Source organism: Bidens hawaiensis, unplaced genomic scaffold (assembly GCF_021521415.1).
Source record: "Bidens hawaiensis isolate Kalapana, Puna unplaced genomic scaffold, B.hawaiensis_p1.1 tig00022253_1, whole genome shotgun sequence".
In the NCBI taxonomy this organism is placed as follows: Eukaryota; Viridiplantae; Streptophyta; class Magnoliopsida; order Asterales; family Asteraceae; genus Bidens; species Bidens hawaiensis.
This window is the reverse complement of record NW_027493453.1, coordinates 309647-322819: the sequence shown is the minus strand read 5'-3', so window position 1 is coordinate 322819 and position 13173 is coordinate 309647. Positions and strand designations below refer to the sequence as shown.

Genomic DNA, 13173 nt, shown 5'->3' with positions numbered 1-13173 from the left:
TGTGCAAGTGTAAACAAAGAAAACCGTAAACGATAGGTCTCCCGTGTTCAACTAATGGTACCAACGGAACTGCGGAATAGGCCGAACAAAGCGGTTAATGATACACACATACAAATAAACAGCCAAGTAAACGTCCTCAACACATGGGATACTGCGCGACTAAAGTTCATAAACAAGTTTAAGACTCAAGTTTTGTATGAACACATGAACATCCCAAAATATTTAAAAGCAAAAAGGGATTAGGTACGAGATTACTCACTTGATAAAGATGCGATGATAGATAAAGCAAGAACCAACTTTAAACAAGCACAAGTTAACCTATAATTAAAGATTATTGTTTTAACGATTGGTTTTAAGTCTTGATTATAAGTTAGCATAATTAATAAGTAAACTATTATATATAATATATATATTACCGGAAAAGCAGGAAGAACAAGGAGGAAGACGGAGGCAGAGAGGAAGACGGCAGAGAGAACAAGGAGCAAGAGAACAGGAGAGATTAAGTGTTTTGTGTGTGATGTGTTATGAAATATTATTATTATTTATAGAAAAAACCCTAGGAGACATAATCCCTAGAAAAAGGGGAAAAGATCTCAAAAAGTAAAAGATTCCAAAAGCAAAAGATATGGAAAGATATGGCAGCTGCAGGGGGCAAAGGAAAAGCTGACAGGGAACAGTAAAAAGCATGGGCGGGTCAGATAAAGGTACTGGTCAAGCATGGAAAAAGCAGATCTCAAAAGATAATGTCAGTCACTTTATCTGTCAACCAATGGGGTTGGTGCGCATGCTGCGCCGAAAGTAACTTTTCAGACAAAAAGCAGATCAGGTCAACAGCTCAAAAGATAAGACAACACAAAAGCAAACGGCTAGATTTAAACAGAATATCAAGGGTTAAGCGCGGGAAGGCTGAGTGCGCGAGCGCGAAGGCTGGCACAACAATCCTTAGCGCACTGCGGGAAGAATCACAAATCCTTAGCGTGCTGCGTGAAGAACAAGAATTCTAAGCGCATCGCGGGAAGAACATACATTCTTAGCGCATTGCGGGAAGAACATGCATTCTTAGCGCGCTGCGAGAAGAGTTCTCTTCACGCATCGCAGGAACAAGATGTCTTCACGCAGGCTTCCATGTAAGGAGTCTGGCGCGTGGAGCTGCAGACATCCTTAGGCGGAAAGAACCAAAGGACAAGAGGGAAGAGAAGGCGGAAAGAGAGAGGGAGAAAGAGGCGGGCAGGAAATATATATTATTATTAAAAATAAAATACAAGTATAAATATTAAATAATAAAAGAGAGATCGGGTCAGAGAAACGGGTACCTGGGTCGGGTCGGATCGGGGCAGATGTCACAACGCACATGAGGTACGTTTTAATATATTATCGTTTTACGGTTTTTTTAATTCGTCTGCTTATTAAACGTATTTTTATTGTTTTATTGTTAACCGCCGCCGCAACACGTTCCACGTACATATCGTCGGTGCTTTTGGATGCCGCCACCGACGCTAGGTTGCGGGCCGTTGAGAGCCAGTTACTACGCACGGAGCAGGCGGTTGATTAACTAGATTGTTCGCTATCTAGCGGCGCAGCAGTCTCCCCCGGCAAATTAGGGGCGAAATGGGCAAGAAACACCCGTCTCCCCCGGCGATAAGAGGGGCAACATTTTGGGTGTGGGGGGGGGGGCGACATATATTTGTCGCCTGATATGTTTTCTTGAAAAATATTATTATATTTTGTGTGTAATATATATATATATATATATATATATATATATATATATATATATATACAATTCCATTAGAGCATTCTCATCCCACACTCTATCTTCAAACAAAAAATTACACTAAAACTTACTTTATTTTCTCTCTCTATTTCAATTAAATAATACTTTTTATACCTTTTATCATTACCTTTTCTCTTTCCTTCACTCACAACCACTCTCAAAATATATTAAAAAATTATAGGGGATGAACAGTAACTTTTCAAATATACAGAAAAATCACTACTTTTTTCTAAAGTATAAAAACTATTCACTCACAACACCCTGAATCACTCTCTAAATTATAAAAACACCTCTCACATAATATGAGGGGTTTTAGAGTATTCTCATCCAACCCCTCATATTATGTGAGAGGTGTTTTTATAATTTAGAGAGTGATTCAGGGTGTTGTGAGTGAATAGTTTTTATACTTTAGAAAAAAGTAGTGATTTTTCTGTATATTTGAAAAGTTACTGTTCATCCCCTATAATTTTTTAATATATTTTGAGAGTGGTTGTGAGTGAAGGAAAGAGAAAAGGTAATGATAAAAGGTATAAAAAGTATTATTTAATTGAAATAGAGAGAGAAAATGTAGTGAGTTTTAGTGTAATTTTTTGTTTGAAGATAGAGTGTGGGATAAGAATGCTCTTACACCCCTAAAACAAATATTACCTTTTTACTAACTAGACGTCACATGTCCTCTAGTCACCCGGTACACATAGCCTTATTAGTTCTCGTACGCAACTCTATCAACCAATGACCCTCACACTCTTCAACTTTGAGTCCACCCAAAGACAAGTGGCTTCCATTTTTGGGAAATATTTTTTTCCATCATTTTTGAATGAATCTTGATCTGGGATTTGGTCAATACTCAAACTTTATCATCTTTTTAGCTGATTTTGTCACAAACTGAAGTCTTTTGGTTGTTGGGTTTCTTGAAACCATGCAACTTTCACTGTTTTTGAATGAATCTTGATCTGGGATATGGTCAAGACTCAAACTTTAACATCTTTTTAGCTGATTTTGTCACAAATTGAAGCCTTTTGGTTGTTGGGTTTCTTGAAACCTTGCATAAAAACCTATAATTTGTGTGTATGTCATCTTTGGTGGCAAATCTTGACTTCCTTACAATTCTTGTAAATTAACTACTTAAGCATGCTTATAATGTTGGTTAATGTGTTTTAGCAATAGGGTTTTCCATAATCTTGATTAAGATTGATAAACAATTAGCTGCCAATTGCTAATCTTGGATCTTGATCTTGCTCGGTAATTAGATTCTGTGTTTCATTTTTCGTTCTTTTCGGTCTTTTTTAAATCTTTAATGGAATTTGATTACAGGCAAGATTTTATTTTGTAATTAGGATTTTATTTTTCTGGGCAAATTCTTAAGTTTTTGGGGAAGTTGAAGTGATAAGAGGCATTAATGTTTGGTAAAACAATGAATTTGGTTACTACAATTATAGGCTTTGCAATGAGCGCCACTTTCATTGTATTTGTCTGCACTAGGCTCGTTTGTGGGCGGTTTCGTCGATACGAGGCACGCCAGTTGTTTGAGATCGGCTCTAGGATCGACCTTGAGAGGGTATGCTTTCCATCCTTAAAACATTTGTGCTTTACATTTCTTAATGTAATAAGATTCTTGAATATTTGAAGCAGTTCAATATATTAACTATATGCTTGAGTTAAAATGTATGTGTTTCATCATCATATATGGATAACTAACTAAGCTCTTGCTATTTGTTAATTGTGTGCAAGTTATATGCTTTGAATTTTATTATAGAATTTGGTACTTGTTCACTTATTTGTAAAGCCAATATCTTCTGTCATATGACAGCAAGAGAATCGGGTCGTAGGCCTTGAACCAGCTATGGTTATTGCAGCCATTCCCACAATGAAGTTTGACCGTGAAGCCTTCGGTTCCATGGAGGATGCCCAGTAAGTTTGGTCCAAATAGTTAGTTGCCAAGATTATATTAATTTGTTGTATAAAGATTTTATTATAGTAGTGCATTGACTTTTGTTAAAAATACTGCAGGTGCACAATATGTTTAAGTGAATACCAAGAGAAAGAGGTGCTAAGAATCATGCCAAAATGTGGACATAGTTATCATCTTTCTTGCATAGATATGTGGCTAAGAAAGCAATCAACTTGTCCCGTGTGTCGTCTGTCGGTTGTGGCAACTAACAGCCCTGATATTTCGATGGAGCGGTCACCGCAGAAAGATGACAGTTTTTATCATTCTTGAATCTTGATTGCTTGGTGGTGTATATGGCTGCCTTTTTGCTCTTTTTCTATTTATTTATATTTGTAAAAAGTGGTAACTTTTGTTAAGAGCTAAAAACAAACTAGTATTTGGTACCCCGCGTTGCGTGGGTAGGTGACAAAGGGAAAAATAGCTGCAATCGTTTTCGTATGCATCCAACAATCGTCGAAGAAAAACTAACCCGCACTAAAGAGACAAACGAAAACAGAAAATGTGTAGAAAAACTAAAACAATGTCGAACCCGAAATCAGGTAACCGAAAATGTAAATTTATTTTACGGAGTCCTTTTTAATTACTGTAAATTTATTCCATATGTTACAAATTGTTGTATGCATTGATTTTGAATATAGAAGTATGTTTTTTTTGTCCTACCTATCTGGATGTTCAAGTTAATAAATTGTTTATAGAATAATTTAAAACAAAATTAGTCTTCTATATAAATGATGCTTATAATTTTTGAAGCTATTTATATACACTTGATATTTGTTGAAGAGAGATGAAGTCAAACTTCTAATATTCTATGAAGATGATAAACTTTCAAATAAAACTAAAAATGTCGTATACAAATTTTTTTAGATACTTATTAAGCTTTACCATCTATATGTTTTATGTATTTATGTAATTTTTTATTTTATTCAATGTTATAATACATATTCATATTCATTAACCTAATATAAAATTAATAAGAGTACTTTACATTGTTTTGTTCTCTGTTAGTATATTTTACCCAACTTGTGTTTACACGGGTATTTAACCTAGTTAGTTAAATATTTAGAAATTGTATAAACTCCTAAACATCGTCAAAAGATTTAGTTTAACGAGTCTCACTACAACCTTTAATGATATACGAGTTATTAAATTTAAAAGTTGTTAGATTTATAAACTTATTATTGAAATTAAAGTTATATATATATATATATATATATATATATATGGGCGCGCATGCTAGTTTTTAATGTAAAGTAAAATAAAAATTTTCCTTTTTTCTTTTGGAGAAATGCCCACCGTAGACTAAGACCGAGTGTGGTGTGTGTGGGGGCACCCACCACCTTCTTCCCCATTGGTTGGCTTCCAACCCCGGCCATCATTCTCATAAAGCGTTTTCTACAAAACATTGGGACACCTTATGAACCTTAAAATGCCCCAAAACACCGGGAGGGGCCCAACGCTTTTAGCCAAAACTTACCCCCAAAACGCTTGACTACGCTTGGTTTAAGCTGAGAAAATACAAGCAAGCCAACCAAATGACTTGATATAAAAACAGGAAAATAAGTTGTATTTATTTATGCAGAATGCAAATTAAGGAACAAGATCAATCTGCATATATATCACATGAGTTTTTCAAAAACTTTGTTCCAAGTATACTCCTTTTGCCAAATTGTGTGATTTTGATAAAAGTAAAATCCATCATATCTAACCTCCCAATTACATGTATTTCTTTTCTTATTATTTTCATAACACCATATAGCCAACTTCTTGTTAAACACATCAAATACTTGTTCAAGATCTCTCCACCAAAAATGACAGAAAAAAAGAGTGGATCCGCCAATATTGTTGCAAAACGTCGTAGTCAAGGTTTGGCAATCGAAGCACGTGGCTTCCCAAATCATCATCTCCTGATTTACAATGAAGGGTCACATACTAGTTGACGATATTTGACTTGATGTGACCCATCTATAAATATGGGACAACCGTTTACAACATTCAACCCTACAAATATCAATACAAAGATAAACAGGTTATTCATTGTGTGTATCTCTACTTAAAAGACCCAAGCCATATATACAATGTGTATGCATATCATCTATACCTATCTACCATGTAATGTGATCACAATGATATGACATTGTTTATGTTATTACGTAATAGTAACGGATTATATAACATGCAATGCTGGCATCAAGATGTAGCAACTAAAATAAATGCTTTTGATATGATACATGCATGATCTATGTTTTTTTTTACTATAACGATGATCGAGTCTACGCTTCACGATGGGTCCGTAAGAGTGCAATCTAAGACCTCTAACCCAGCATGCGTTAAGCACTAATTATATTTGGACATTATAATTATTATTATTTAATTAGTAGCAATAGTTATTATTATTCTTAAATATGCATCATTTTACGTACTTAACAGTGAATTATATAATGCATTAACTAATGTATTAATTACATGAAGTTAATTTATTAAATGATGGTAGATTAGAAACTATTAGTTGCATATTTGTCTTGTACTATATATATGGGTGTTTAAATTCGGATATCCAGACTTTTGGATATTCAAACTTTGGATATCCGGACATTTCGGATGTTGGATTTTATCATCTGAATCTGAGTCCGAAATTTCGGATATTCAAAGTTTGGATATCCAAAATTTTGGATGTCCGATCGGATAGTGAACCGGATATTCGGATAAAATAACAATTATAAAAAAAAAATTAAAGACCTACTTTTAATAATATTTTGGATATCCGAAATATCCAAAAACTTATCCGAAAGTTATCCAAAAAACTATCCGAAACATCTGAAAATTATCCAAAATATCCGAAAAATTATCCAAAATATCCAAAAATTATCCGAAAATTATCCAAAATTTATAAATAATATTTAGTATTTAATAATTAAAAAACTATTTCTGATAGTTCGGATATCCGAACTATTTGAAAATTTTCAAAATCACTATCCGAATATGAAATTCGGATTTGGGTTTCGGATTCGGATATTTTTAAACACCCATAACCATAGATACTGAATTTTGTCTTAAGTGTCTTGAAAGTTATATGAAATTACATTGTTCTCATTCCGATATGTTTTATATAAGAGTAAAAATATAGATAATATACACACACATATACACGTATGCATATATAGGTTGAGGTTATTGTAAGAATACATAGTTTCCTAAAAAGGCTAGCCTTTGAATCAAAGTAGTAAATGATTTAGATCTATAGTGTTCTAAAATATAGTTTCTTATTTTGGTATAATGTCCTATTTATATAATATAGTGTTCTATTTACATGAAAGACTTTATTTTAAGCATTTTTACATTTCTTAGAAAACTTTGATTTCTTATTTAAATCCTTGTTGCTCGTCTCCTTCATCAACACTAAACAGGGTGGCGGAACCCTAGCTGCCACCACCGTAAACCACTACTTGAACGCCAGTGTTGTCATCCTTACCTCATCCTATGCCACCAATAACGAGGGTAACCACCAAGGTCGCCGCCTGTTGTTTCCCGGTCCCCACCGTGTCTTGTCGAGGCTTTGGTTTTGCCTAGAGAGGGGGAAAGGGTTTCGGGGTGGGATTTTGATTTTGTTAGGTCTTTAAACTTATTATTATAAGTTTATGTGTGAAAAGACGACTTTGCCTCTAACCCCATCATTTTTTAATGGTCAAACAAACGTTGACTTAATGGCGAGGCTCAAACAATCAAATTGCATCGGTTTACAAACATCAGGTCAGAAGAGAATAACTAGAATAGGGTGTAAAACACACTTAACTCTAATAAAAAAACTTACCTTTATCTGTAAGCAATCAACAAATCAAAACACACCTACCTTTTCATGTTGCTATCTTGCATGCCTTCGCTATGTTATTAGAAAAAGAAAAAATGAATAAGAAAAATAACCTTTTAACTCCAGCAACCTGGTTCAGGTTGTTACCATTTATGTATCATATTCCTATATTTTTATACAATTGGATGTAAAAACAATTGCATTAACCTAAATGTACTTTATTATCTGTTTAATAGCACATAAAATTGTAAACAAATTAATTTTTATTGATAAAAGGTTATAAAAAAATAAATGTACATTATAATAACAAATCTTATATCTTTTTTCCTATTACCGGATGTGTTGTTTGTGGGTGTTTTGGAGTTTGATTGGCTAGCTTCTTGCTAGTCTTTGGTTTTTAATAAAATTGGTTGTTAAAAAATAAATAAATAAATCTTTTTTCTTATTAAAAAATAGGAAAAATTCCTAAAATAGTCCATAACGGTGAGAGATTGCAAATTTGTTTTCACAACAGTATTTTTCTAGATTTGTCCCTCTTCTAATACATCTCTGGCGATGTGTTAGGTAGTCCTGCCGACAATTCGCTAGCACATAGTCAATGATGTGTTAGGCTTCCAAATACATAGTAAACGATGTGTTAGGACTCTAAACATATTGTCAAAGATATGTTAGGCATCCAAACACATGGTTAAAGATGTGTTTAGCCTCTTGTTTATTTTTTTTTAATATTATATTATTATAACTAATTTTACTTATATTTGGTTTTTCTATTATAACTTTTTTTATATAAAGTTTTATATTATTTCGATTATACCATTGAGACATGTTTTTTTTATCTACGAGCCGATATAAACTTTACTCAAAACTAAGCCACGCCTAAATTAATATCAAAATGTTCAATAAAATTTGACCTGGCATGGTTTTAAAAATTTTTATGTCAACATGTGGATAAAAAAACACGTCTCACCTGTATATTTGAAATTATATAAAACTTTATATATTAAAAGTTATAAAAGAAAACCAAATATTAGTAAAATAATATCATATTAAAAAACAAACAAGATACTAAACACATCTTTGACCATGTGTCTAGATGTCTGATACATCTTTGACTATGTGCTTGAAGACCTAATATATCATTGACTATATGTTAGCTAACTCGTCGGCAAGACTACCTAACACATCACCGACAATGCATTTGAAAAAACGATTCTATGAGAACAAATTTGGAATCTTCTAGGGACTATTTCAAAATGCTTTCCCTCAAGAGTATCCTTTTTTGGGCTTTATCAAGATACCCCAAACCCAAAAAAGATCCAAGAAAAGAAAAACTAAAAGAAAAAACAAAAAAGAAGAAACCTCCACCAATTATTGTTGGTGATGAGAATCTGCTTGCAATGAGTGAGTGAGTGAGTGAGTGAACGAAAGTGCAAATTGAGTGTTGAAGCAGCTGCAAGCCAAGAATGGTGGGTATCATCTCCTTCTCTTCTTCTTGTCATCTTTTCCACTCTTCGCGCCAATTTTCAACTCCTCTGCATAAGCCCATGGCTAGTAAGTATCATTTCTTATCAATCAACCTTAATTCTGCAAATTATTATTTTTTAGAGTTTTTTTATAATTTATAAGACTTTTGAAACCAAACCCAGCTTCAAGATTGTGTAATCTTGAATCAAGATTGTGCCTTTTTGGTTTGTAGAGCTTATAGTAGCAGAAAGTTTTGATTTTTGTGCATTTCAAAATGAACCCATTTGGTTTAAAGACATTCATTCTGCAAATTATTATTTTTTAGGGTTTTTGTAATTAATAAGACTTTTGAAACCCAACCCAGTTTCAAGATTATGTAAGATTATAGTGGCAGAAAGTTTTGATTTTTGTGGATTTCAAAATGAACCCATTTGATTTAAAGACATTCATTCTGCAAATTATTATTTTTTAGGGTTTTATAATCTTAAAGACTTTTGAAACCACGCCCAGTTTCAAGATTATGTGAATAAGAGTATGACCTAAAATCTTGAATCAAGATTACGCCTTTTTGAGTTTTTAGAGATTATAGTGGTAAAAGGTTTTGATTTTGTGGATTTCAAAATGGACCCATTTGGTTTAAAGACATTAATTCTGCAATTTATTATTTTTTAGGGTTTTATAATCTAAAAGACTGTTATGTGAAAAAGGAGTACGACCTAAAATCTTGAATCAAGATTATGCCTTTTGAGTTTTTAGAGTTTATTGTGGTAAAAAGTTTTGATTTCTGTGGATTTCAAAATGAACCCATTTGATTTGAAGGAGATCTGTTGAATTTTGCATTCTTGATGATAATCTGTGAGTTTTGAATGTATGTTTGGTTTTGCTAATCGGCTTAGTCCAAATTCATTGATAATTGTAGGTTTAAATTTTATAATTGCATTGTATAATAACCAACAAATTATGATTTTTGTGAGGTAAAAGAAGAAATGTCATTATTTCAGTTCTACATGTTACATAAAGATTCAATCTTTTTAGCTTTCTAAGATCAAACCACTGTTAAGATTCTGTTTCATAATTACTTTGTTACAACTGTTCTTTTTCTTACTGATTCCTTAATTATTCTTGGCTTTAAGAACAATGGTTAGTTTGCAATACATGATTCAAGAAATCGAACACACTATAATAACAAATCTACTTTTTTTAAACATCTTGTAAAAAAATGGCATTCTAATCGTCTAAAGTTTCCACCTTTTACAGTGGCAACTTTGAGTACGGATCCAGTACGTGAATGGATTCTAACAGAAGGAAAAGCAACTCAAATAACAGGAATTAGTCCTGTTGGTGGCGGCTGTATTAATCTTGCAAGCCGATACAATACCGATGCTGGTTCTTTCTTTGTTAAAACCAACAGGTTTGTTACCAAGCCATATCAAGATTTCTTATTTTAATAATTTCATATACTTTATGCATACTTTCTTTAATGATATTGTGTTCATATAACTTGGTTCTAGGCATATTGGACCGGAGATGTTTGAAGGAGAGGCTTTGGGGTTGAATGCAATGTATGATACAAAATCCATTCGTGTTCCTAAACCATATAAGGTAAGCTTCCTCTAATTGGATTTATGATAAAGGTAACTAGAAGTGGCAAGAATATGAATATAAAATGAATCTTGTCTTCCAAAACAAAAAGCCAAAAATGCCCCTTGAATGTTTCTTTGATGCCTGAAGGTAGGTGAATTTCCAACGGGAGGTTCATTCATCATTATGGAATACATAGAATTTGGTTCATCAAGAGGTGATCAGGTAACCCTAAAACTCGACTTCTAGCATTTCAATCGTGATTTATTATTTTATTTTAATTTTGTTTTAGTTTAGTCTATACTAGGGAGGAAGCTTGCTGAGATGCGTAAAGCTGCAAAATCTGAAAACGGTTTTGGGTTTCATGTCAACAATACCATTGGCAGGTATGCTTGTTTGCTTATGAAACAGAGTAAAAGAAATCTTGAATAATAAATTGGATATTTGAAATGAATATATTCTTTTAATCTTTTACAATACTTTTAGTTTTGATAAGCTCAAGTCCTGCATCTAGCACACCACAGATAAACACGTGGACATCAGATTGGATCGAGTTTTACTCTGAACATCGGTTGACTTTTCAACTTAAGTTAGCACAACAACAATATGGCGATTCCGCGATATATGAAAAAGGTTTGTGATCCTTAAGCACCCTATGCACAGTTTCCATATTGACTTTCTAAGGTCAACCCAACCAAGTTTTAACCACCAACAACAAAATGGTTTCTTGCAATTTTTTATCTTTAAGGAAAGACATCTTCATAAAACTTGTTAACATAGACGGGTTGACCTGAAAAGTCAACTTTTAAGGTTAATGTTCTGGTAATCTTGATTTTAACTTAAATGCAGGACAAAGATTAGTGAAAAATATTGCAGCCTTGTTTGAAGGCATGACAATCGAGCCTTGCCTATTACATGGAGATTTGTGGAGTGGAAATATCAGTTCTGATAAGAACGGGGAGCCTGTTATACTTAATCCCGCTTGTTACTGTAAGTGCTAGTTTAGTTTGACCGAGTCCCATTTCCATATCAAGAATGATAAATGAAATAGGACCACAAAGCAAAGACACAAACTTTTTGAAAAATTTGACATTTTTTCTCCATTTGTTATAACTTTTATGTTTCTTGATTGTTATGCAGATGGGCATAATGAAGCTGAGTTTGGAATGTCATGGTGTGCTGGATTTGGAGGGTCTTTTTATAATGCTTATTTTGAGGTGCATACATTTTCTATCTCATTACTTGAAAGTCATTTTCTCATCTAACACAAATTTAAACTTATATCGGTTATTAGGTGATGCCAAAACAACCGGGATTTGAGAAAAGGAGAGATCTTTATCTGCTATACCATTACTTGAACCATTACAATCTCTTCGGTTCTGGTTACCGATCATCGGCTATGTCCATAATCGACCATTACATTCGGATTTTAAATGCTTAGGAGATTGGATGTGTTCATGTAAATTTAATTCCAAAAGTCAAAATTGTGTCTTTTGATGATATGTATGATATCCATGGTTATTGCAGTAATTTCCCATGATTGGGTGTTGAGTGTTGTTTAGATTAAAGCATATTGTATTTTTACATAAATATACTCACTTTGACTTTATTATGTAAAAAGAAAACTATTTGATTATAAAAATTACTATATAACAATTACAATAAAATACTAAAAATTAATAAAAAGTTATACATCACCCTTTAGTTTATTGATAGTTTACAACACATGTACCATACTATTAGCTACAATTGAGAGAAAGAAACAATTAGAGAAGAAGTTCGGTCAAATCATAACTGTTCGTTCTCATTAACAAATTGGTAGTTATGGTAACTACTAACTAACAACGACTTGCTATTACAATTAACATATTTGACCCTCCTAGTATTCACTTATTACAATCAAACCCTCAAACTATCACTATTTATCTAACAATACTTTCCCCCCATTTTGAATTCTTGACCTCAAGAATTGAACCCGGGAAATCTCAAGTCAAACTCAACTAAGTCCTCCCATGAAGCATCTTCCAGAGGTAAACCCTACCAATGGACTAAAATCTGCATAGCTGGTTTATTACCCTTCTGAACCAGGCGACGATCAACAATTGAACGTGGCTGCAACGTAAGGCGGGGGTTTGTCGGCAGAGGAATAACCGTAGCATGCTGCCCAAAAGCTCGTTTCAATAATGAAACGTGGAACACTGGATGGAGCTGGGCATCATTAGGTAAGTCCAATTTGTAAGCTACTTTTCCAATTTTCTGTAAAATCAAGAACGGCCCAAAATATTTCGGACCCAATTTAGAATGCTTCTGCCTTCTTAGAGTGTTTTGCACAAATGGATGCAGTTTTAAGTACACCCAATCACCACTTTGAAATTCTCGTTCACTTCTTTTATTGTCTGCGTATTGCTTCATTATGTTCCTTGTTTGTGTTAAAGTATCTTTAAGAATATTAACCATTGCCTCTTTATCTCTGCATAAATTTTCCACTACATCAACAGAAGTATCATGTGGTATATAAGGAATATGGATCGGAGGTGGAAACCCATATAAAGCCTCAAAAGGACTCATCTTTAGTGCAAAATGATAAGTCACATTATA

The 13173-nt window shown here is 33.3% G+C and overlaps 2 protein-coding genes across 2 annotated transcripts; both read left to right on the top strand.

The window, feature by feature from the left end:
* The first annotated feature begins 3144 nt into the window (after positions 1-3144).
* Positions 3145-3995, top strand: LOC143565076 (RING-H2 finger protein ATL52-like). The gene is made up of 3 exons (XM_077052165.1): positions 3145-3332; positions 3585-3685; positions 3785-3995. Exons 1-3 carry the CDS (start codon positions 3174-3176, stop codon positions 3993-3995), a joined length of 471 nt encoding a protein of 156 aa, XP_076908280.1. The 5' UTR covers positions 3145-3173.
* Positions 3996-8874: 4879 nt separating this feature from the next.
* On the top strand, positions 8875-12016 carry LOC143565062 (protein-ribulosamine 3-kinase, chloroplastic-like). The gene is made up of 9 exons (XM_077052157.1): positions 8875-9081; positions 10252-10405; positions 10506-10596; positions 10726-10800; positions 10873-10961; positions 11090-11208; positions 11425-11565; positions 11716-11792; positions 11870-12016. The coding sequence occupies exons 1-9, from the start codon at positions 8994-8996 to the stop codon at positions 12014-12016; spliced, it is 981 nt and encodes a 326-aa protein (XP_076908272.1). The 5' UTR covers positions 8875-8993.
* Positions 12017-13173: the final 1157 nt, after the last annotated feature.

What these genes read in the sequence shown, in the direction of transcription:
- LOC143565076 (XM_077052165.1), top strand. Translation starts at nt 3,174, where the DNA reads ATGTTTGGTAAAACAATGAATTTGGTTACTACAATTATAGGCTTTGCA. An exon ending in CTAGGATCGACCTTGAGAGG is followed by an intron (nt 3,333 to 3,584) that starts GTATGCTTTCCA and finishes GTCATATGACAG; the next exon opens with CAAGAGAATCGGGTCGTAGG. An exon ending in GGTTCCATGGAGGATGCCCA is followed by an intron (nt 3,686 to 3,784) that starts GTAAGTTTGGTC and finishes AAAATACTGCAG; the next exon opens with GTGCACAATATGTTTAAGTG.
- LOC143565062 (XM_077052157.1), top strand. Translation starts at nt 8,994, where the DNA reads ATGGTGGGTATCATCTCCTTCTCTTCTTCTTGTCATCTTTTCCACTCT. An exon ending in GTGTTCCTAAACCATATAAG is followed by an intron (nt 10,597 to 10,725) that starts GTAAGCTTCCTC and finishes TGATGCCTGAAG; the next exon opens with GTAGGTGAATTTCCAACGGG. An exon ending in TTTATAATGCTTATTTTGAG is followed by an intron (nt 11,793 to 11,869) that starts GTGCATACATTT and finishes ATCGGTTATTAG; the next exon opens with GTGATGCCAAAACAACCGGG.